This window comes from Scophthalmus maximus, chromosome 1, assembly GCF_022379125.1.
Source record: "Scophthalmus maximus strain ysfricsl-2021 chromosome 1, ASM2237912v1, whole genome shotgun sequence".
NCBI lineage: Eukaryota > Metazoa > Chordata > Actinopteri > Pleuronectiformes > Scophthalmidae > Scophthalmus > Scophthalmus maximus.
The window spans coordinates 10153808-10177082 of NC_061515.1; the positions used below are offsets into that span (position 1 = coordinate 10153808).

The window sequence follows — 23275 nt, forward strand, 5'->3', positions numbered from 1 at the left end:
CTGGAACCATAGACTATATATTCAGATGGGCGACATATCTCAACAGAGTACGCGCAGTAACGAAGTGGCGGAGTGGAGCTGCGGTATCGAGGTCCCACTGATACACACACACTCAACCAGTCCTGGGTCAGTCTAAGCTGTCAATCATGAAGTTATTATAGCATCAAATAACTAATTAAACAACCTAAAATGACAGAAACCATCTGTTGAGAAAAAAACATTTAATGCACACCTTTTTGTTTGGTTGATTTCCCATCCACTAACATGGAGGAGGAGGTGTTTATGCAGCCAGCCACCAGGGGACGACCTAAATGATTTGGCTTCGCGTTTGTGTCGGGGTCATTTCGTCCATCTTTAAAAACAGTCTCAGGCTGGGAGCAGTGACATTGAGGAGCCCATTTCTTCTGCTTCCAGTCGTTATTCTAAGATTAGCAAACCTGCAGTTAGCTGTAGCATCATATCTAAAGGATGCTCTTGGACATAATCTTATCCAGCTCTTGTATAAAAGTGTATTAAATTAAATGTCATGTAATGAAGATGATGATGACAATTTTGACTTTACCGTCTTGCAGGAGAAACATGGCGGAGCATCAGCATTGTAACTGAATCGCCACTTTCATTTATTCCTTTGACTCTCCACCTCCGACATCCCTTCATCAGAGGGCAGCGATCAGCACACACTGACCAGCCCCATCTACGCACACAATTATCCAAAAAGAAATATCTCACATCTGCAACTAAAGTTATTGGAAACTGAGTAGATAAATGTTTGTAGATTTTTATTTTATTTTTCAGTTGAGCTGTTCAATGTAGGTAGAGGAGGGCTGCGCACATCTCAAGTTTTGATTAAAAGCTTAGCAGATAACACTTAAAGACAGCATTTTCAGTTATGTGATCTCAGTTATGTTTGCTTTTAAACGCTTTTATTTTCCTAGTGGTTTTTAAATTGTTAATTTTATACAAATGCACTGTCTCCATTTTAGTCTAGACACCGTTTTCAGCATTTATCCCCTTGGTGCTGCTTGGGGAACGTTAAGACTACATTCAAGGGAACTATTATTTTTGTGGTTGTTTACTCATCTATTTAATTCAGGAGAGGCAATTTTATTTTTCATGAAATGACATACCTCTCATCAATATGTGAACAAATATTTTCTGTGCTCAAATTTGGACACATTGTCTGTTTGTTCACTGCTCAGGTACAAAAACAAAACACAAAATCCTTTTTTTTTTTTTATTCTTCCCAAACCAGCGAAGAACCAGTAGCCTACACATTATTGTAAAGTTTGAATTAAAAATTGATCTATTTTGAAATATTTCTCTATTTTATATAATTGATGCTTTTATAGTATTTGTACAAATTGAGGTTTTTAAGTTATTCATATCCATCTTCTCATGAAATTGTAGGTTACCATTGTGCTGTTTTAGGTCTCCATTGAAGACCACGCCCGACGCCCTGAATCATTCTTATTCGTTTCCTCTTGTAGTCCACCAAGTTTATCGAATCTTTCACAATTTACATACGACAATGGAGTGCTTCCCTCAGCCCTGTTTTATTCAGTAGCATAAAAGTCATAATATATTTGGTTGATAAAAAAAAAAAAGTTTTACAAGCTTCGGTCTGTTTATCTCAGGTTTTGATATTCATTGAAAGACTACAGACCTCCATGACTGTATGTGGAATGTCCATATATGTATATCCATTCCTGTGACCCTAGTTAGATGTACATTTATGTTGAGCCAAGTGAGGTCAATTAATATGAAAGCTTGTCTGTCACAGTTACCACACATACAAGATGCGAAGGCAGCTGTCGCAGTATGTGGCGTTTCTCTCATAGGAGCACGTCTTTTTTTACATGTTCTACTATACAGTAATTTATTTGTAAAGTAGGAAATGTTTCATGCGAGTTGATGTACTGTGATGTTTCCACACAAGCTGGTTTTCCACTAAAGATGTCACGATGTTAAATATTGCATTTACTATCAACCAAGTTTGTAAAGCCTTTTTACCATATAGTCTTAGTAGATTGCTCTCACTTGTTGTTTACCCGAACCTTTCCATAGAGAAGGAAATACTTCGAATATATGAATTCCATTTTTAGATAGAATGTTTGCTAGCAAAACTCTTTTTTTAACCCAAAAGGAGTCATTGGTATTGTAGTTACATGGACAACAGCAAACTCTACTGAAAGAAGTTGTAGAATTTCACACGAAGAAAAATAGATTTTAGACGATGGAAAATATTGTTGCTTTGTGACTTATTCGTCTTTTTATGAAAAAAATAAAATATGCGTTATTTGGCATTTCGGTGGGCTGTGTGTATGTGTGTGAACGATATCTTAGTAAGAAAAAAATACTCAATTAACATTCACTTGTTTTATAGTGGATGTTGCTGCATGTTCAGTTAACACTGATGGGGAGAAGTGCCACTAACTGTAATCCTACATCTCAATACCATAATGTAAACAGGAAGAAACTACAAATACAGAATGATCAGGAAATTAATGGTATGGTCGCCTTATCAATCAAGCACAAACTTAGCCTCTGATTTTGAAGGAAACTGAACAGTGTAAAAATAAATTTGAAATCAAACATGGCTCCATTAGGTCCAAAGTGACTTGCTGCCTCATTTGATATTCATAATGCCTCGGCAGTAACACCTTATCACATATATACTGCAGGTTTAAAAATCCTTCATTTTAACAGGATACAATCTTCCAACATTTGTTCTGCAACACAAGTTAATATTAACTGACCATATCACTGATGAGGCAGGAGATTCATTGACATCAATTGAGGTTCTGGACTTTGATCCTTGAGTAATAATATGTTAAAGGCAGAAAAAAAAATTCCACTCAATGAGCGATACGTTTTAATTTGAAAATGTCTATCAACACAGGTGAGTTTGGAGAACTGTATGCGCATTTATTGGGAATATATAATCCATTAGTAAACATACAAAGTAAACGACAAAAGTCTTTGAGTCCACCGTCTGTCAACGCGGAGCTCTAGCGAATCGTCTTGACTGGGCTCTTGAAACTTGATGCAGCCTGAAGTTGAAGTTGATAAGCCATTGGGTGAATCTTGAAACCATATAGCCTAAAAAAAATAAAAACCACATGATTATTTCCTGGATGCAAAGACATTTCTTTAAACCATAAGATAAGTGGCTTGGTATTGGTAATTTTTTCAAGCACAGCTTTTTTAAAATGAGAAAAATATGATGCAAAAGGTTTACAACAAATCAGTTTTCTGTACTTTTCAATTCTTGGTGCAAAAAGACAAATGTGGACATTTGGTACCCAGACCTACTAAGGTCAGTGGTAGTTTTGCCTTTTGGTCCCTTACCACTGCTTTTAACTGATTAAAACAAAAAGTACATAATGTGGAAAATGTGTGAGGCATTAATGTTATAGAGTGTCAAACAAACCTTGGCACAAACTGGTTTGCTGGTCGCTTTGGACGATACTCTGGGTGCACCATGAACAACATGTGGGGGAACCCTGTTCCGAAATAGGCTCCGTCTGTGTGGTGGTGTCTGGAGGATTTAGGGGTGTACACATCCATACACTTTGGGCAATAAAGCTTCACCATTGCTTCTCCTGGGATGTCTGACAAACCTACATCAGACGGGAGACAAGTGATGAAATCATAGTCACAAAGTCACACATGCAAACTGGTCGTTGCATAACGATCGGTTTGACATGGAGGTTAAGAAAAGTTAGACTTACCAATAGGAAGCATTGGCTGATTCTCACAGTAGACTCTGGGGCAATAGCCAAAATCCCCTTGTTGATACTTTTCCAACTACGGAGGGCAACACATTTAGAAATCACTGCTCGTTCTTGAGATGGCACGTAAGAATTTGAAGTTAAGTAAGTCAAGCAGCAGCCTACCATTTGTGCAATGCCTCTGTTTGTGAGGATGTAACGAGCATGTATAAGCCCGTAGAGCATCTCGGCGGCCTGTTCTATCAGGTCGCTCTGGTTCGGGTTATCTTCAAGTTCCTCATCTGTCGATTAAAAGCAACTCAAGCAGCTAATTCTCTGCTACTACTTTATTGAATTTTACATGGCTACTTCCTTAATAGTCTCTCACCTGGCTCCAGGTCGAGGATCATGTCAAGAGCCTGGCGATAGTGAGGCACCTGCTCGTTTAAACCCGTCAGGTTGAATTTGTCCTGTATGTAGTCCTCATCGACCTGTAACACAGCAGCGGGGACACAATGAATGGCAATAATTGCATTCCACAGCACACTGGTGTGGAAGCATTGGATTACTTAGATGTTGACAAGAAAGCAAGCAGTTAAAATTAGAGTTTGGATTGTCTGATGCCAATATTGACCACAAGGTTCCTAGTATCTGTATTTTTAAGTGTTGTCCCTTTAACTTTGATTGCGTGAGAAAAGATTGAAAGGATTAGTAGCAAGCAGCAGTGGGAAGTGGCTGTAACATTCAACTGTGAACTACAGCTGAAATTAAAACTTAATTCCTCTGGATCAAGGCAAAAGAAACAAAGACACCAAATCAAAAACGCAAAAAAACAGAGGGGGTCAATCAACAAAAAGACCTCAGTTTGAACTCAAATAAAACTCACAGGTAAACCTTGACTTTTAAAATGTTAGTGCACTGGAACTTTTTCATTTCTCTTAAAAGCTTTTTTAAGGACAGTCATTTTTAGTTTCATGTGCAAAACTTTGGGTGATACAACCGGGAAGCACAGGAAGCATTTCGTAGGATTGTTTTGCTTTTCGTTCCTGAATTAGGAATTTGTTTTAACCACTCTTCGTTGCAGATCTGAGACGTTTGAGGCGATCAAGTCTTGTGTTGTCATGTCTATGATTCATCCACTGGTTGTCAGTAGTGTTGCCCTCAGGGGACGGAGCCCAAACTTCTTATTACAACTATATTCAGCTTACTCATCATATAAAATGGAGAATGCAGAAACATGAAAAATGTTGAGCATTTATTGCATGACGGTTTGATGAAAAATAATTGACAGATTATTGCGAACCTACACATCCATATACAAGTTATACAACCGGGCGAAGCCGGACAGCCCGGGGAGGAGCAGGATGTGAGCTCCTCTCTAAGTGATCGAGCAGACTCACCTCACAGAAGAACTCGTTCCCTCTCAGTCCACAGAACCAGGATATCCATGACACCTCCTCTGAGCTGCTCATCCTCCTGATGGACCCAAACAGAGCCGCGGCGGCGGAGCAGGTTTCCCTTTTACACCCACACTCGTTGGCTAACAGCTAAACAACACACACGGTAGTTCCGTGTTCTGGCGACGTCAACTGTACAGGCACCCAGTTAAAGTGTTACTCCACCACATGCTCAATACGCTTCTGGCACACTTGACACAAATCTTTGTATTAATACCGGAAACTCTGTGTCGGTGACCTGCAACCTCGCGTTAGCTCTTGTGTACGTGCTAGCTTGCTTGCTAGCGCTGGTTACCTTCAATACGTCCCCAGCAGATGGTGTGTAAATCAATTATTATAAGTGCAGTTTGTACTTGTGAGCACTATCTCTTTGCTTGTATATCACTATGCACACAAAGTCACTTTTACTCACCCTTCTCTATATTCATCAACACATTAACTTTCGAGCTTGGCTCGTTTGTCCTCGCTTCCTGGATGACAAATACTCTTTCCGGTCACCCGCAGTTTTCAAAATAAAGTTCCCCATGATTCATGTTCTATAAAGAATAAAAAACACATTCCTATTGAATTTTTAATTGGTTTCCAAGAGAACTATTATAATATAGAATATGTGATTGTTTTATCTATTACGATGTCTTTTTTTAATATGTTAAAATGTTCATGCTGGCCTCTACCTATAGATAAAATGTAGTGGTATTCCTATTTTTTAATATTTACACACTACAGAATGCACAAGATCACATCATTTAATAAAAATCATTTTTTTTACTATGTTAATTTGTTCCCTATTGATTTTATAGCATTTAGGTGTTGTTTAAATCTGGGGCAAAAAAGTCATAATGACAGTCATTCCAATTTAGGATGTAGAGCTCTTTCAGGGCAGGTCTGAAAAGGTTTTGCGGCAAGGTGGTCCAACATCCTTCTGCTCCCGTTCCTCCCCCATGCCTTCAAACATTAAGATCCTTAAATGAAGAAAAATACTCGTCAGCTGCTATTAAACATATTATCCTAACCGAGACAGATTCGGACAGTATAGATCCAGTTTTTGGGGACATGACTAATCTGTGACCGAACTTTGGGTTTCCAACCTCTCTCTGAACTACCCAGTATTTCATACTCACAGCTTCAGTATTGCATTTCTTTTTCCCAGCATCATATTAAGGAAGTCACTGTAGCTGATTGTGTCTTTCGATGTCCCTCCGATTACCTCTGACATCATCTTTTTCAGCTCTAAATGAGTCTTGGCCAGTCCGAGTTTTTCCAGCATTCGTTTTAACCCCATTAAATCTGGGAAATTAGTAATTGAAACAAATATCTATAATCTGTAAAGACATATTTGCTGTGAGTCATTACTGAAAGCAAAAGTTGCCCAAAAATATTATAGGACAGTTGCAGTCTTACCAATTTCTCCTTTGTCATTGAGATGAAACTCCATGTATTTTTCTGTAATACAAGCAAACATAATCTCATTACAATTTATAGACAAGGCACTAAGTAATAAAACAGTTAACTGATTGCAGCCCTTGCCTACTCACTTTTAAACATTTCGAGCTTTGAGGCAAGGTCTTCCTCTTCTGCATATTGGGGGTCTGAAAGAAAAACCTAGAGGATAAAGAAATCAGGCATATTATTATCACACTGGTGACATATTTTTGTGTTTAGCCCTGTCTGTAGAAAACACGTATCTCAACTGTAATTTGGTGACTTTAGCTAAACATATCAACTATAAGTTCAACACACCTCATTGACAGAGTTCAGTTTTTCTTCCTGTTGAGACTTGAAAAGACCATATGCTTTACCGCCTGCGAGAAACCAACAGCCAATAAATATAGATCTTAAATATTATCCATTTTTTTACTCACACTGATTGGTTACAAGACAAGTAAAAGATAGTAAAACGAACTGACAGAAGAAGAAAAAAGGCAAACTAACCTTGAGCCCCGTCCATTTCTGTACACAGAGCTGAGCGACTGTGGAAAGTGAGAGGGTAGTAAGTTTTGGTGGTGTTTTTGTAAAACGAGCCACAAGAGGAAGTGAAGTGAAAAAGTTTCAGTTTCTATTAGTGAGGTTCCTACGTTGTATTTAAGGTTGCAGCAGAGAAGGGTCAACTGCAAGATGCATATCATTACATTCACAGTTGTTCTGAATTTCTCCAGATAGTGAACCCAGTGAAATAAGTAGAAATTTGAGTTAAGGAAGAACAATTATGCGTCAAGGAGATTATATAGAAATACACATTACTTTGTAATAATAATGGATTTTTGAAAAAGAGAGAGAGAGTGAGCTTCTCTTTTTCTTTTGAGCAACTCTATCCCTTTCCTTGCTCACATCTAAATGTGAGCCCAACAAATAACTTAATAATGTGCTCTTGTGGCCAGTGGTAAAGTTGGTGTAATGCTCTGGCCTAACTACATGACGGCACTATTGTCGACACAGACACGTTAACAGAAAGTAATTGTGCAGATAGTTTCTTGATTAGACTTCTGTGCTATTTAGAGAACTGAAAATAGGTGGAGACAAGCTAAAATCGAAAAGAAAATAGCCTTTTGTCTGTCGACTTGCAACATTACGCAAAGAATGGCACCATTTTATCAGTGGGGGCTCCTGTTATCATGTCTGTTGATGGTCATATCAAACTGCAGAGGTGAGTAGGTCACCAGATTATTACTTAATCAGATTAAATCAGTGAATCAGTTTTCTTTTTATAGACAGTAGACAAAAGGAGTCTGTGATTGAAACTATTAATTTAACCTATATAACTATATAAAAATGTAAAAATATAATTGTATATGGTGTGCGTTATGCAATCTTGAATTATCTGTTTATATTTTTGACAACTGAAGGCTGACACTTTTCATATACAATATACAGTGTGTGCTTCTCGCACCGTTCACATTTTCTTAAATATTTTCTTGTCATTATTTCAAAGCCGACTCACCACTCCCTGTGTCGGCTTCTCGAGGAGAAGACATAGCTGTTCCTTGTGTTGATTCTAAAGTGACACGTCTAAAGAGCTGCTCCAGAGTCAGATGGATAAAATACTCTACAGATGCTGGTCAGAGGAAAGTTCTCCTCTTCTGGCTAAAAGAAATCCAGGATCCCAAACAGAAAGCTGAACTTTTTCTGACAAATTTGCAAAAATCTGATGAGGGACTCTACGCCTGTGAAATCTGTCATGGCTGGAACTGTACTCAGGTCAAAAACATATCTTTGAGAGTAAAAGGTGAGATTACACATTTTATTATCCTTGTTATTCTCCTTATTTTACAAATAACATTTTGAACCGCTCCTCTTTCAGACTGTAAAGTCCTTGCAGCAGTGAAAGTAGCACCCAGCAGATCCACAGAGCTGAATTGCCCAGTGGACATAACGTTAGGACAAGAAGGACCCCAAAATATCTCCTGGGCACTGCTGAAAGGAGGCGAGCCTCTATCCCTCAACTCTGACACATCGTTGGTTATCAAGTCTGCCAGTGACAGTGCCTGGTATAGATGTACTTACATTTATAGACAAACTCAGCGCTGCTTTGACATTAAAATGATTGTCCAAGGTAACTTTTTAAGCTATTATATTTAGTATTATCACCAACAACAACCTGCAAAATACATAACTCCTACACGCCCAAAAATATTGAGACCTAATTCAAGAAATTATGTATTTTAATTGCATATAAGATTTCCATCCATTTCGAGTACAGAGATTTAACAAAAACAAACTAATAAACGTAATGTGATTTTTTTTTAAATTGGCATTATTAATGTTAAATACATAAACCTGGTTCTTATGCATTTGAAATTGATTTTAAATATATTAATACATGTATTTAACACATTGGTTTTATTAAAACTATTACATACATTACAATATTGCTTGTGGATGGATGGACATTTTTATATGTAATTAAAATACATAGATCTTATATATTAAGCCTAAATATTTTTGTGAGTATGTATTTTTTCTATTTCCTTTATTAAGCTGAAGATGTTGAGCCCATTGCAACAAAGACTCAGGAAAGTATGTTTCCTTTTTTTTGATATTTTGACATATTTAATTCAGTAATATCAGTGATCTCCAGTCAGCTGTTGTGCTGTGATTGCTTGAATGTGCTTCCTGTCTCCTCCTCAGCGCCGACAATGAGTGAGACTCCCACAACAAAAAGGACGGAGGAGAGCAGGGCTACATATATTGCAGTTGTGGCCTCGGTCATTGTTGGGATTCTTGTAGTCGCTGCAGTGATGGGAGTGTTCATTCATCGCAACCGAAACACCCGGAGACACACACAGCAAACCCCGGGCCCACCAGCCGGTGTGAACTCTGCCGCCGTTTATGATGGTTATGACACTGTGACACTTCCGGACGGTGAGAGCAGTGATTCTCTCATTTCTTGTCTTATCCCAGCCAACTTGACCCCTCCTGCTTTCTCCACCACTTCCCTGTGACTGTTTATTTGATCTCACAGATCCTCAAGGAAACAAATGCGTCAACAGTCTATACCAGCAAATCCAGGATGAAGGCTTGAGCACTTGTAAGTCGCACAATTGTTATGAAATCACAACTACTTCAATATAATCATACTTTAATTCTCTTCATACTAAAATAACCAAATCATTATTTCTCTCCTTCATTACAGTCCACTATTAGAAATTTTCAGGCTGCCCAAGAAGAGAAGATTTTCCTGTTTAAACTGCAGTGTTTAAGTTTTTTTGAAAAGAAGAGTAACTGTGACCTTATTACCCAGTTTGTTTTTTAAAAAAAAACAACTGATCCTCTTATTTTAAATGAAAATGGAGACATGTTTTACGATATAATCACTAAAATATTTCATCCTGTTTGAAAATGTATCTGCAGGATGATAAATGATCATAGACACTGAACACAGGCTTTTTGAAAAATGTTTTTTGATTCATTGATGTTGTGAAATTACTTAAAGTTTAAGTTTGATTAAAGCTCTAGATAACAGCTTGTAATATATCATGGAAACTGTTGGGGGTTGTGGCTGCTTCTCTGTTGGACTTTTTTTTATGCTGTAGTTCCTCATTATTTACATCCTGAATGACGTCACAAACACGAAGTCTGTAAAGAAGAATTGGAGAAGACTACCTGTTATTTTTATAAGCAACATCATCTTTTTTACTTCTTGAGCATTTCATTTGACCATTCCAATACTTGACTGTACATGAGCTGCAAACAGAAAATAAAAATCATTAGATGAGAATCAGTACCTGCATCCTTGTTGCGCTTAATGTAAAGCCCTCCAGCAGCGACACATATCAGGAGGTCCAGAGGAAGGGCGAACCATGCAGGTGTTTGCAAAGGTGGGGATTGTAAATTATTAAATGTTCCTCCTCGTTACCAGGTTACATTTTTTTTCATTGTTTCAGTGCAGTCATAGTTGATGTGAAATGCCTCCAGTTGGCCTTTTCAGGTGATGTGTATCATGTGTCTGTGGTCTTCCACCCTCTGTTTACCTCACATGGCCAGAAACCAAGAGAGGAAGTGCTGCTACAAGAGAGTGACACTGACTCACTCCCTCTGACGAATGAAGATGGCTATATTTCTAATCCCATCAACTGATACTGACGCATTATTTTCACTTTTCTTTTCAAATGTATCTGGAATGTTTCTTTAGACCGTTTCAGTTCATCAAAATGTAACCGTGTGTCTTCTGCCTTACATTATGCAGTACATTTTGTAAATAAGGTCACAGAGCCTGTTCTATTAACCCATATCACAAAATAAGTTAACCACAGTCTGAATAAATTAAAATAGACTAAACTTTTTAAAAATGTAATTATTATCACTGATACCACGTAACTCCAGCTGCTGCCCGTGTAAGAGAAATGAGACAGAGCAATGAAAAAATAAATCATCCTTCTTGCAGACCGTATTGCCAAATCTTCTGATTGCAGAAGTTTTCACATTGACATTGAGGCAACTCAGTTTTGGTTGAGGATTTTTTCACATTAACCCAGACATTCCACACTAAACTGTGCCACTATACAGAGTAGATGTGTTCCTCCTGTTGTGTTTTCCATGTAAGGAAAGGAGACTTTTACGAGCCACGTCAAGTCAGCGGAGTAATAACACCAGAGTCTTTCTGCACATCGCACTCCAATGAGAAGTCGTCACTTTCTGTAGCCTGTTCAGTGTTTGTCCACTGGGTGATGCTGTCAGACCCCATGACACCTATTCCTCTTGCAACATTTCAAGCATTTGACCAGCTCCATTTACAGTAAACTGTACAAACCCTCAGCTTCCATTCAGACTTTGAGTCGCATGCTGCTCCACATGGACCAGTATACTTTGAGGCCAAAGTATAGAATGCTGCGAGGACCCTGTTGTTCCTCTAGTTTTCCATCTTTCAACACATTTTTCAGGGCCCAAAACTTTTCGCGCATGTCTGGTCTGGGCTTTTTTTTTTCTTTGTTCCTAATTCCGCGTGTCATACTTTTACAAACTAATCCGAGGAAATGAATCCGATCAACTTAGACTCAAACTTTTTTTAGTTTTCGTTGAATAGCAGGTCCATGGCATGGTGTATTATTTCTGTTTCTCAATGAAACAGGCAGTCCTTTATAACTGGCGTGTGCAAGGTCAAATCTGTACCACTCTTCATATTTTATTTGCTTTTTTTGAGTCAGATATGCTCAAATGGAATATCGATTCATCAAATCATGTTTAAATACAATAAAACAAATCCTTTGATATGTGACAACTTTTTAAAAGTTTCTCTGCAATCATCTCCAATGTTTCTTCTTCTCTAATTCACATGTTATGTGGTGATGCACCTCATCATTTGCCAAGGTGTCTTTTATTGCACTGCTGCACTTAATCAACTGCTTTGCTGCCTTGTTATAATCCGTCACACATGGCACAGCACGGCGTTTTACTGATCATTTACATGTATATTACTCAGTGATTAAGTGAAGTCAAATTCATTTATATAGCACATTTAAAAGAACCAACCAACAACGAGCTGACCAAAGTGTTGTGCATAAAAGACATAAAGAGAGATTAAAAGAATGCTTAGGTTTAGGCAATTTTAATCAGCATATAGTACTACAGACAAACAGAACATGTATTCATTCATTTGCACACAAATGCACTTATGTTTATGTAACAAGTAAGCAGTGCACCCTCTGCAGCTCAGGGATTAGTCACAGGCCTTGGACGGGCTACAGCTGTGTACGACTTGACCTTGAGCACCACACTGGCAACTCCTCTCAGGTCGGGCAGGGAGGCCTCGCTCTCAGGAAGGATGAACTGGAAGTCTCTCAACAAGTAGGCAGTGAACAGGAAGAGCTCCATTTTGGCGACAGACTCCCCCAGGCAGAGCCGAGCCCCCCCTCCGAAAGGGATCAGGGCACGTGTGGAGCCTCCTCCTCCTTCTAGAAAGCGCTCTGAGAGAGAGAGAGAGAGAGAGAGAGAGAGAGAGAGAGAGTAGCTACTTTATTCGAGGCTGAGCCAAGTGAAAGGAATGTTCCTGGCCCATCAGTTCGAGCAGTACCTGGTTTGAAGCTGTATGGGTCAGACCAAACTGTAGGATCATGGTGAGCTCCAAAAAGGTTAGGAAGGATGACTGTGTTCTTAGGGATGAAGTAACCTGCAATGCTAAAAATGTGGGGATTAAACATTTGCCATCATGCAAAGAAAAGCTCAAGCAGATAAAACTTTGTGAAAAATGTCCAAAGCTGCTCACTGACAAAGCCCTCTGCTGTGTTTCGGGTTAATGTACAGCCTCACCTGATCTTTTATCATTTTAACATCTTAAAATCTGGAAGAAATGTGGGTCTGGGCCAGATTTGTAAACTAGTCTATGGGGTATACGCTTGTACCAATTCCAAAAATAGTCTGGCCACTTATCAATGAAAGGTCCCAGCTAACACATACATTATCTCTATCACACATTGTCACACTTCTTACAGTACTTTTTTTTCTTGTAGCTCAGCTGACCTGCTGTCTCTGATGGCTCTGTGTGGCACCGCCAGCGGGGCAACTGGCCTGAGTCTGAGCACCTCATTGATCAAAGAGCAGAGGACGGGGAGTCTGTGTCTGTCACTGTACTTGGGGTATCGGCCCTCCAGCACTGTACACATCTCCTCATGCACCCTGGTCTGCACCTGATGATTAAAGTAAGAGAGGACAGATATACTGGCTGCATCATGTTTTGAGTTTTTTGTTGTTGTTGTTGTTGTAAAATCGTCCCGTACCTCTGGCCTGTGCAACAGGAAGGCCACAGTCCAGCTCAGCCAGGCTGCAGTGGTCTCTGTTCCCCCAATGAGAAGATCCACAGTGGCCATGTGAATGTGAGTATCTGTAAGCAGCTGGAGACAAGAGGGAAATAATACACAAAACCTTCAAATTCAATTCCATCACATCTCATATTGACCTCCCCTGATTTTCACTGTTAATTGTACTGTTACCACTCCATGCTCGGTGTTGCGATGTTTCTCAAGGCCCTGGAGGAGGGATCCTGCGATGGCGTCCTCATTTTTTTTGTCTTGTGACTGCACAGAGAGCAAAGTCACAGCTGAGATTGAATGGCAACACAGCAGAACTGAGATTCACCAACTATTCTGATACTTAGAGAAAATTAACTTGGATTTGAAAGGTGAATTTATATGAGATGATTGGCATAATTAGACCTCTCTATTGTGTGTTTTTCAAACCAACAACATAGTTTGATTCACTTTATTCTTTGGTATTTGTTTTAACCAACCTTGTAATTGTTGAGATGCAGTTTTATAATTTCATCTCTCCTGGCCACTTCTTTCAGCAGACGGGAAAACACGGGATTCGGTAATTTCTTTGAGAGAACAGATGTCACAGCATGTGCGTGAATTCCTCATCCTAAACGTGATTGTTAGTCCACAGTCAGGCTGGTTAATACCTACTGACCCTGAGCAGTGGGAAGGAGTCCAGAGCAGAAATCCAAGAGGAACCCCACAGAGCGACAATTTCATTCAAACAGCTGTGCAGCTGCTGCAGCTCCGGAGAACTCTTGTCATACTAAGAAACACAGAGATTTATGTCTGAAATGCACAGTCCAATAACCGAATAGCACATTATGAATGCACGTATGTAATGGAAGCTGCTAAAAAAAGGGCAACATAAACAGTGGAATTCCCCCAGTTCCCTGCATAAACAGGCAACCAGGCACCGCTCTGCCACAACCCCAACTGTTCATTGATGAAAGGCAAAATTTGTTCTAAATCTCCAATGCTCCTTTCATTTGCCCAGAGGTACAAACCGAGCTGTGGGAGGAAAAACACTCACTTCTTTTCCAAAAGCCAAAGTGGTGATGACATTACTGGCAGCCACTGTGAAATCCTCTGAGAGATCCACACCACTTTCTCGATAATCCATCAAAACCTAAACGGAGAACAAACCAATATCCAGTTTGTTGTCAGGATCTACAGACTATGAAGCTTTTTAGATAAGGCTGCGTTGTCTGTTTTCTATTCCTCCTGCCATCTATACCTTTCGCAGATGCAGTGCCTGTCTCTCGATCACATCGTGCAAAGATCTCTGGCAGCAGCGCTGCAAAGCACTGTGGACGAGACGACGATGTGCCCTCCACTCCTCATTGTAGTCCCCCAGAGAGATGGTGCGGCCTCCCCCAGACACAGCATCACCTGGCGCAAGTCAGTGGAGGTAGTGAAGACACACAATAACATACTGCCATGGAAAAGGTTTAGATTCAATTCGATTCAATTTGTAGAGCTCAAACTCACTACACACATTATCTCAAGGCATTTTACATATAGTCAGATCAACCTTACAATATTACAGAGAAACTCAACATTGATACCTCCATGGTCAGAGAAAAAAAACTCCCTTTTAACAGGAGGAGGATGGAAAGAGGGGAAGAGAAGAGACAGAGACCAGGAACAGTTGTGTAACCGTTGTTTACCTGTGTATGAATTTGGTCTCCCAGCAAAGTCAGACCATTTCTTCACAAGTGCTTCTCTTATAACTTCACTACTGTTAAGTACCACCATGGCTGGAAAAACAAACACAACAGGGTTTTGGTGTGCTGGTCACCTTAACCTCATTGTCCACAATTGCATTTTCCAAAGTGTTGATTTATTGTTTTTCAACGTGAGCATATTAAGTATGGAAATTGTAATTACTTATGTGTCCACATTTCAACCGGTAAATGTTTCCATAGCGCTTCGCCAAGTTGGTCAAGTGAATCGGCAGATGATCGTGTGTCAGCTCCATCATGTTGCCGATGAGGAAGAGGCCAGGAGGACCTGGGAGGGAGGGAGATGAGGAGCCGGGACGATACTGATAGAGATGGTGCAGGAGTCCAGATTGAGCTTCCAGACCAAGTCAGAAAAGAGAAAGGTAAGACAGAGAGAGGATTATAGGCCAATAATTAAATTCTGTCATCCATGTTCTCGTTATCCACATGTGGAATAACATGTCCAATTGATTAAAGATTATATTAATGTAAAACTGAGATAAAACCGGCACAATGAAATATAGACAAATACATATTTTCATGTAAACTTACTTCCCTTGTGCTCCCCAGATTTGTCTCTCCGATCAGAAATGCAGCTCAGTACTACTAGCAGCAGTACAACAAGCAACACAGCTCCCACACTGACCACTGACACTTCTATTGCCATGTTGTGGCTCCGTGCTGGAAAGCTGATCAGCGCACTGGTCGTCCCATTTATGGACGCCTCCACAGTCTCTCAGCGTGTCAGGCTGCTGGTGTTGTTGCTAAACTCAAGGACGTCTAAATATTTTTTAGGTCAGGATATCTTATTATGAGATGAATGCAACACATGAGAGAAAGTCAGATAAACATGGCTGATACGTGCTGAAGGACAAAGCAACACATCACAGTAGACATGGGCAGTCAGTCAAACTGGCGTTTGGGTTGTGGAAAAGAGAAATGCAGGGAAAATAACACAAAATGAGACAATGACTCGTCAGACCCACAACAGCCACATTTATTCCAATGGAGTGAGACAGTGCATATTTAATTACAGTAGTAAGTGTGGTGGCGTACCATGGCATGGCGGTGCACAAGAAGGTGTTACTGTACGAGTCAAAACAAAACTGTGTTGAAATGGACGGGTCAGGCAGAACAGTAGAACCAAATACAAATAAGTTTTCACTCTTTTGGTATATTTCCTCAAAAAAACAACAACAGCTCAGATAAAAAACAACGTACAAATTGAATGAAATGCACTGATAGCTGTCATTATAGCGATCAAAACCACTGCACATGCAATTTCAGTTGGAAAGCGACATGCAGCCACTGTGAGATCCGACCTCCTTTATGGATTTATGTATCAGATGTGAGTTTTTCTGGATGGAGAGCCCATGACGACTGGTGAATCCTTATCCATGAGTCGCAGGGGAGAACCTGGAGGGTCTGAACTTCATCTCACTGAAGGGAATGGAGGAGTCTTTGCCTTTCCAGTCTATCCAGACTATTCCCTGTTTCAGAACAGAAAGAGAAACGTGATGCTATCTGGCCAGTGTGTTGTATCATAAAAGATAAAATTGTTTAAAATCCTTTGGAGACTAATCATACCTGATTATTACTGTTGATGCCATAAAGACCATTGAGGTTGGTCTTGTAGCAGTTCTTGTACCACCAGCCTCCCATGTAGGCCCTGGCACAGTGGATCCCCAGAGGATCAGCGTCCTTGTCCCGGGTGGAGAATGGACGCCCATTATGGTACCTCATAGAGTCACCTGACAGAGACACAGCAACATTGCCATATGAATTATCAGCCGATTGCTATACAATATAGTATGTACTGCTGCACGTTTAGGATTAACAATTTTTATAAAGTTTTTTCACCTGCAGTGCCTGTGTAGCCGGACACTGTCAGAGTATAGTGCCTCTCCTCTGAGTCGATGGAGAAGTTGGCATAGTGAGCGTAAGCCGTGTCATTTCCAGATTGCATATCCACTCTCAGACTCACAGGGCCAACGCTGGTCAGGTTGTGAAGAAGTTCATTACCTGGTGTAGGTAGGACAAAAGAATAAATAGTTTAGGCTGATTCACTGAATTATATTTTCCATGCAGATGTGATAAGAATCGTTTGTTGCAACCGTACCGAGCCAGAACTCTTCACTCAGGTTTCCGAAGCCAGCGCTGTATTCACTCCAGGTTCTGTAGAAATCTGTCTTTCCATTCGTCCTCCTCTGGAACACCTAGAAACACACACCAGATCCACTCTCTTAACCCATCCTGCCTTTTCTCAAGTGCAAAGTGTTATTCAAGCTGCAGCAGTTTGTCTCACCGTCCAGCCACCTCCATCGGTCTCCATGTCACAGTACACTCTGGCCGCCTGTCCTTCTTTTCCTTGGGGGTAGATGTCCACCTCACCAGACTGCAGAGCTCCATTCAGCAGCTCCTGAGAGCACTCGGTTGGGAAAGGGAACCGCAGTTTGCCTACAGAATGGGGGGGGAAGCATTCATTGGATGGTTATTGATTATGGAGAATTAATGGGGCAAATAAACTGGCATTAATTGACATTTATTACCTGTGATGAATTCTGTGGTGACAACAGATGTGTAGCGTCCATCTCTCTCTCCTTGAACCAGAACTGTATAGCGTGACATGGGCAACAGCCCTGTCAACTTATACTCGGTGATGGTTGTGTCCAGGATCACCTCCTATTATGTAAATGCCAAAACACATGCAGAGTAATGTACATGTTAAGACTGTGTTTGTGCTGTATGTGCCAATGGAGGACAATTATTCACCTTTGCCTCTTCTCCTGCCACCTGATAGGTCACTCTGTAGCTGTGATAGACAACAGTGGAAGTTTTCCAAGTTATCACTGCAGAGCGAGCAGCCACCTCATTGGCCTTAACCACTGAGGGACACAAAAAGAATTTGGTTTACACGCAAATTCTGCGGACCCCAACAAATAAACAGCACATTTCCCCGCCCCACTCACCGTTGGCAGTAGTAAATGTGGTTGAGATGGCCATACTCTGGAGACTGTCCTTCTGGCTCAGGACTTTGACTGTGTACAAGGTGCCTCTCTGCAGACCTCTCAGCTGATGCTCCACGGAGTTTCCAGACAGCATCACTGTCACTGTCACATTAGGAGCTGTGGCAAGAAGGAGAATCAATCACATTTGGCACAGTCATTGGCGCTTTGTCGTCACTCGTTAGTTTAATGCTGCCACACTCACTCTTGGAGGACTCGTAGCTTATTATGAAGCGGTCTACTTTCCCCAGACTGGGGGTCCACTGCAGCACAGCTCTGGTGTCCGTCACATTGACAACTTGAAGATGTGTTGGAGGGCCGGGCACTGTAGTCGCGAGACAATCCAAATTTTGGTTTATTGCTGTTGCCACATGCCAATACAACCAAACATTATCCATACATAATAGTGAGCTTATCTAACTGTGCACCTGTGGTGATAACGGCCATGAGGGCGTCACTCTGGTCTCTGCCTTGTGTAGTAGTTACAGAGATAATGTAGGAGGCTCCAGCGGACAGCTTGGACAGGACCATGTAAGACTGCTGAGAGTCCACGACAACAAAGCGGCTCTCACCTAGCAGGATACAGCATAAATATCATACTAAAACACTTAAAAGATTCACACCGACTGACATTAAACAAGGTAATTGTGACCTGCAGCGCATAGCTAGCCTTTCACCGACCTGTGACTATGTTGGTATAGGTAACCCTGAAGCCTGTGAATGTGGTCTTTGGTTTGGACCAGGACACAGTGAGAGAAGACTCTGTCACATTGCTGAAAACCATCTCTGTGGCTGGCTCAGGACCTAGCAAGAGAAAATAAGGGGATTTTTTAAATACACATTTTTGATCATCAATATACATTGTGATTGCTCCTAGTGCTGATTGTGTTCCAGGTAGTTGTGGGCAAATAATGGATAAATGACAGAATGTGATACAACTTCTATTACCTGTAACTGCAGATACTCTGTGAATCTTTGATCTTCTCCCAGCGGCAGTACCATATATGTATAGGACGTATCGCGTGTTTGCCCGGAGGTTGCTGAATTCCACAGAGTGTACGCTGCCAGGGACCACCATGGAGATCCTCTTGGTTTCGGCTTTGCCTTTTGATCCAGCACTTTTAACAGAGGAAATGGTCGTGTCCGTGCTCTCAGTCTGCACCTGGACCTCAGCTGGGTTCTTAGCTGCAGAGATCTTGTCTCCGCCAAGAGCTTCCTCTTCAAACTCTTCGTGGTCATCTTCGTCGCCCTCTGACCGAGGCTCTCTTCTGATCACAGTGAAATTTTTGAACATCCCTTGTGGTGCTGACCATGTGATAGTGAAGCTATAGGAGGAGATGTTCACAACCTTCACGGAACCTAATCCAGATCCGCCCATCCCCCTGCTCATCCCAGAGCCATGGGTACTTGTTTTGTTCTGCAGAGCTGCGTCCTCTTCTGATGTTGCCGTGATGGTTGCATTCACTACATACTGACTCTTCTGTGTAACTTGACCCTTTCCAGCTTCAGTGTTTCTGTTGTCAATAGATTGCACATTTGTATTCTCTACTTTGATCGTCTTAATACGTTTGTGTCCGATTGATTGAGTCACATTCTTCTCAGCCAGTGTGGCCTGCTCGAGGGTTTCCTTTCCTGTTTTGGTTTTGTTTGTTCCCATGCTTTTGGACAGAATGGTCATAATTTTAGCCGTGCCATTGGATTTCTTAACATTACCCTGGGTTACGTTGGTATGAGGTTCATCTTTCAGTTGGTCAGATTTAGCATATGTTTTACTGGCACTTCCTTCCTTAACAAGCTTGAGGTCAGTTTTTTGGAGAACCTTTTTAGAGGTCACAACTGTTTTGCCTTTGCGTGCCTCTTCTTGCTTTCTTCCCTCATGTCTCAGGAGAACGTGACCAACGGTTGGACGACTGGTCTTTGTGGCACTTGAGGAACCTTTCATGGTTATTTTCTTAACAGAAATCTCTAGTTTTGCTTGTGGTTTGACAAGACCTGGTTTAGCATTAGTGGTCACTCTGGGTTTGCCGTCAGAATCTTTGGCTTCAGCCTCCTTCTTCTGGTCCTTTTTCAGCGGGGTCACTATCTCCACTGTTTCCTTGGCCTTGATTTTGGCAGCTTCTGAAATTTCAGGGTAGAGAATGAGGTAAATATATGAAAGAAATATTTGTCAAAAGAATAAAACAACAATTTTCTCTACTTTGAAAGGATGAATCTCAAATTCTACCTCATTATGATAACAGTAAGTCTCTCACTTACTTTTATTACACTCAGTTCCTTGGGCACACTTACTGCAGTCTGAACCCATGAACCCCTGATGGCAGACACATTTCCCCTTCTCACATTCCCCATTACCGCTACAGTCATCTGGACAATTTGCAGAACATGGACCTGGGGCAGCAACAGAAATAAGCAAAATTGTCAATTCCACATCTCCAGTGAGTTATCTCAAATATTGTAATCTGGTGAATATGAATGAATCATACAGTTGTCTTTTAGGAGGGACATCTCTTTCTCCAGTCGGGCCACTCTTCCTTTCAGTGCAGCCATCTCAGCATCACATCCCCCGTCGCACCCACCTGACAACAAGCTTATCTTATGTGTCATCACCAGAGGAGCGCCAGGCTTCAGCTTCATCTCCCGCTCTGTGGCTTTGGTGGAGTCACAGCCATCACTGATCACCACCTTGATTGGTTGTGAAGGGGCAGGCTTCTCTTTGGTGGTGGTGGAGGTGCTGGTGGGAGCCTTGATTACAGCAGTCCGATTGGCAGAGGCTGTGACCTTGTCTTTGTTGGCAGCAGAACCACTGGCAGTAGCAGGCTTTGCTGGTGTTGACAGAAGAGTTGGAACTGCAGCGGGGGCAGGCTTGTCTTTGGAGTTTTTCACATCGCCGGTGGAGGAAGATTTAGCTACAACAGTCTGATTGACAGAGGCAGTGGGCTTGTTTTTGGTGGTTTTAGCACCACTGGCAGGAGCAGACTTTGAGGATGTTGACTGAACATTTTGAACTACGGTGGGGGCAGGCTTGTCTTTGGCAATCTTCCCATCACTGGCTGAAGGAGATCTCAATGAAACAGTCTGATTGACCGAAGGCTGGAGTTTGTCTTTGGTGGTTTTAGCACCGCTGGCTGGTGCATTTTGAGATCCAGTGGGGGCGGGCTTGTCTTTGCTTGCCTTCACCTCACCGGCTGAAGGGGATTTAGCTGTAACTGTGTGATTGACTGGGACTGTGTGCTTGTCTTTGTTGGTGAGGGCTCCACTGGCGGTAGCAGTCTTTAATGCTGCCGACGGAGTGGTTTGAATTACTGGGCTCGCCTTGCTTTTGGTGGTTGCTGTAGCGTTGACTGTTGGAGGTTTTTGGTTGGTGGCTGGCGCGGGTAAAGATGTCTGATTGACTGTGTTTGGTTTCAGGGTGGGGCGAACGGTCTGTTTGGTGAGCGTAGAAGTGGTTTTTGGTTTTGAAAGGGTGAAAACGGCATTGGGTTTCGTCACATAGCTTCCTGTGGAGTTTCTCTTCTCATTGGTTGTGGCTTGAAAGGATGGAAATGGGGTGAGAAGGAGCAGAAGCCCTAGAGTAAACAGCATTTTGAGCCAGCAGCAGTAGCCAACGATGGTATTGCCTCTGGAGGATCTGTATGTATGTTACTGTAAAATGATGAACTCCTTCCTCTATATTCTGTGACCAGCTGTAAAGTGGGATTTGGTCAGGTCTGTCCTACAAATGAAAAAAATTAAAGACATCAATTATTACGTAGTTCAATCCAGAAAATGTGATGCCAAATACTCTTTTTTTATATTCTAAGAAGAGCTTTGCTCTTGGGACGATTCAGGTTTAATGTTTCTTTTATAAGTTACAGTTAAACCTTTTAACCATTTTTACGAATTGTACCTGTTTATCAGCGATGTTTGGGAAAAATGAGTAAGCATGAAAAAAATGTCACTGAGCTGACTGTGCATGCTGGTGCACTTTTAAAAGTGAAGACAAGAACACATATAAGGTGAAAAAATGCAGCAGTGTTCCAATTAGCCATGAAAGTTGATTCAGTGTCTTGCCAAACCAAGCAAAAACTCAATGAGCTGATTCAGAACAGGAAGGAAGAAGGTGAGCAGGAAACCCAGAGAGTCTGTTGGAGAGACTATGAGGAGTGGTAACAGAGCTTCACTGTATAGAACTGTGGGACACTGTATGTCTTTCACTATACACCAGGTTACATAATCCGCTGTACCCACAACCCATAAACCACTAAAGGAAATAAGTCCAGCCTTGGCTTTATATCTGTCAAAAATCAAATAAATCATGCAGCATGTAAACACATTAAAATGCATTGCTGCATAGTAAGACGAGCTAAGTTGCATTTGAATGCATGGATTGATTGACTACTTGGCTGCAGTCTTAACTAAATTGATAGAAACTCTTAGATAATTCTTTAATTCACTTTCAGGATACAGCAACTATAACAACTTCACATTATGTGTGCACACAAAAAATATATATGCCATGTTTTCCACTCTCTGCAACTAATGTGTTTTTCTGCAGCCGAAACACAGTATTTAACAGCAGGGTAACATTTGATCAGTCACAACCTTGAGAATGTTCTCAGCTATTCTCTATGAAGGTATAATGATTTAAAGAATAGCAACAGGAATCAACGTGGAGTTTTCAGTGGAGCCCATTCATTCAAATAATAATTACATGGAAAAAGGACTCACCAAAGTAAATGTTTTTTTCCTTGGCTTTATCTCCGTCTTTGTGCTGCTCCCTCCATCTGATTGGAAAAGCTCATACAGGCTCGCTGGATGTGATGAGGGAGGGAATAGGTGAGAGAAAGGACCACCACTAAAAAGGAGGAGAGTGATAAAGTCTGCTCCTACTTAGGGACCCCCCCTCTTCCACGCCTAGTGGTCCCACTCTCTCAACCACCATGGAAAATATTTGTATTGGACTTACAAAAAGAGTGACATTTTTTACACAGATTTGTGTATCAAATATGATCTACCACTCTCTTGTATTCTGTAATAGGAGGAAAACCCATTTTGCATGTGTTTAATTTACAGTATGTTCCTCTGGTAGATTTAACAACACAAAGAATCTTTTGTGTTTTTATAGTACATTTTTGTTTGGAATTAATGTTTTGTATG

At 41.1% G+C, this 23275-nt stretch overlaps 6 protein-coding genes across 18 annotated transcripts in view; 2 read left to right on the forward strand and 4 right to left on the reverse strand.

Moving 5' to 3' along the window:
* The window catches only part of LOC118302716, a 21030-nt gene extending 18727 nt beyond the window's left edge, over positions 1–2303 (forward strand). For all 8 annotated transcript variants that reach the window (XM_035629099.2, XM_035629163.2, XM_035629134.2 and 5 more), the window contains one exon: positions 573–2303. In XM_035629099.2, the coding sequence (XP_035484992.2) occupies positions 573–602 (30 nt within the window). In that variant the 3' untranslated portion in view covers positions 603–2303. The remainder of the gene's footprint in view (positions 1–572) is intronic.
* Positions 2304–2855: 552 nt separating this feature from the next.
* On the reverse strand, positions 2856–5751 carry LOC118302815 (casein kinase II subunit beta). 3 transcript variants are annotated; one of them, XM_035629294.2, is made up of 7 exons: positions 5580–5751; positions 5111–5186; positions 4099–4201; positions 3897–4012; positions 3732–3807; positions 3431–3620; positions 2856–3099 (listed from the first exon to the last, which is right to left on the reverse strand). In XM_035629294.2, the coding sequence occupies exons 2-7, from the start codon at positions 5180–5182 to the stop codon at positions 3009–3011; spliced, it is 648 nt and encodes a 215-aa protein (XP_035485187.1). In that variant the 5' UTR covers positions 5183–5186; positions 5580–5751; the 3' UTR covers positions 2856–3008. The 3 variants fall into 3 exon arrangements, with proteins under 3 accessions (XP_035485187.1, XP_035485178.1, XP_035485170.1); XM_035629285.2 differs by having other exon boundaries at positions 5111–5257; XM_035629277.2 differs by having other exon boundaries at positions 5111–5299.
* A 146-nt stretch (positions 5752–5897) lies between these two features.
* On the reverse strand, positions 5898–7232 carry LOC118302838 (allograft inflammatory factor 1-like). Its single transcript, XM_035629318.1, has 6 exons — positions 7100–7232; positions 6908–6969; positions 6703–6769; positions 6569–6610; positions 6289–6454; positions 5898–6129 (listed from the first exon to the last, which is right to left on the reverse strand). Exons 1-6 carry the CDS (start codon positions 7113–7115, stop codon positions 6042–6044), a joined length of 441 nt encoding a protein of 146 aa, XP_035485211.1. The 5' UTR covers positions 7116–7232; the 3' UTR covers positions 5898–6041.
* LOC118302798 lies at positions 6453–10386 on the forward strand. 2 transcript variants are annotated; one of them, XM_035629242.2, is made up of 7 exons: positions 6453–7811; positions 8097–8390; positions 8466–8717; positions 9143–9181; positions 9293–9526; positions 9627–9692; positions 9798–10386. In XM_035629242.2, exons 1-7 carry the CDS (start codon positions 7745–7747, stop codon positions 9806–9808), a joined length of 963 nt encoding a protein of 320 aa, XP_035485135.2. In that variant the 5' UTR covers positions 6453–7744; the 3' UTR covers positions 9809–10386. The 2 variants fall into 2 exon arrangements, with proteins under 2 accessions (XP_035485135.2, XP_035485145.2); XM_035629252.2 differs by having other exon boundaries at positions 8466–8588.
* A 1807-nt stretch (positions 10387–12193) lies between these two features.
* LOC118316510 (steroid 21-hydroxylase) lies at positions 12194–15860 on the reverse strand. Its single transcript, XM_035644392.2, has 12 exons — positions 15687–15860; positions 15301–15489; positions 15081–15170; positions 14648–14802; positions 14444–14539; positions 14066–14176; positions 13887–13973; positions 13591–13674; positions 13378–13491; positions 13121–13287; positions 12675–12778; positions 12194–12567 (listed from the first exon to the last, which is right to left on the reverse strand). Exons 1-12 carry the CDS (start codon positions 15799–15801, stop codon positions 12314–12316), a joined length of 1566 nt encoding a protein of 521 aa, XP_035500285.2. The 5' UTR covers positions 15802–15860; the 3' UTR covers positions 12194–12313.
* Positions 15861–16105: 245 nt separating this feature from the next.
* On the reverse strand, positions 16106–22989 carry tnxba (tenascin XBa). Of its 3 annotated transcripts, none has more exons than XM_035640939.2 (15): positions 22847–22989; positions 20623–21851; positions 20429–20527; positions 19088–20257; positions 18821–18943; positions 18568–18711; positions 18345–18464; positions 18104–18259; positions 17907–18019; positions 17684–17816; positions 17440–17591; positions 17254–17350; positions 16995–17156; positions 16722–16885; positions 16106–16624 (listed from the first exon to the last, which is right to left on the reverse strand). In XM_035640939.2, the coding sequence occupies exons 2-15, from the start codon at positions 21719–21721 to the stop codon at positions 16526–16528; spliced, it is 3831 nt and encodes a 1276-aa protein (XP_035496832.2). In that variant the 5' UTR covers positions 21722–21851; positions 22847–22989; the 3' UTR covers positions 16106–16525. The 3 variants fall into 3 exon arrangements, with proteins under 3 accessions (XP_035496832.2, XP_035496815.2, XP_035496822.2); XM_035640922.2 differs by having other exon boundaries at positions 20396–20527; XM_035640929.2 differs by having other exon boundaries at positions 20396–20527; positions 20623–21846; positions 22847–22958.
* Positions 22990–23275: the final 286 nt, after the last annotated feature.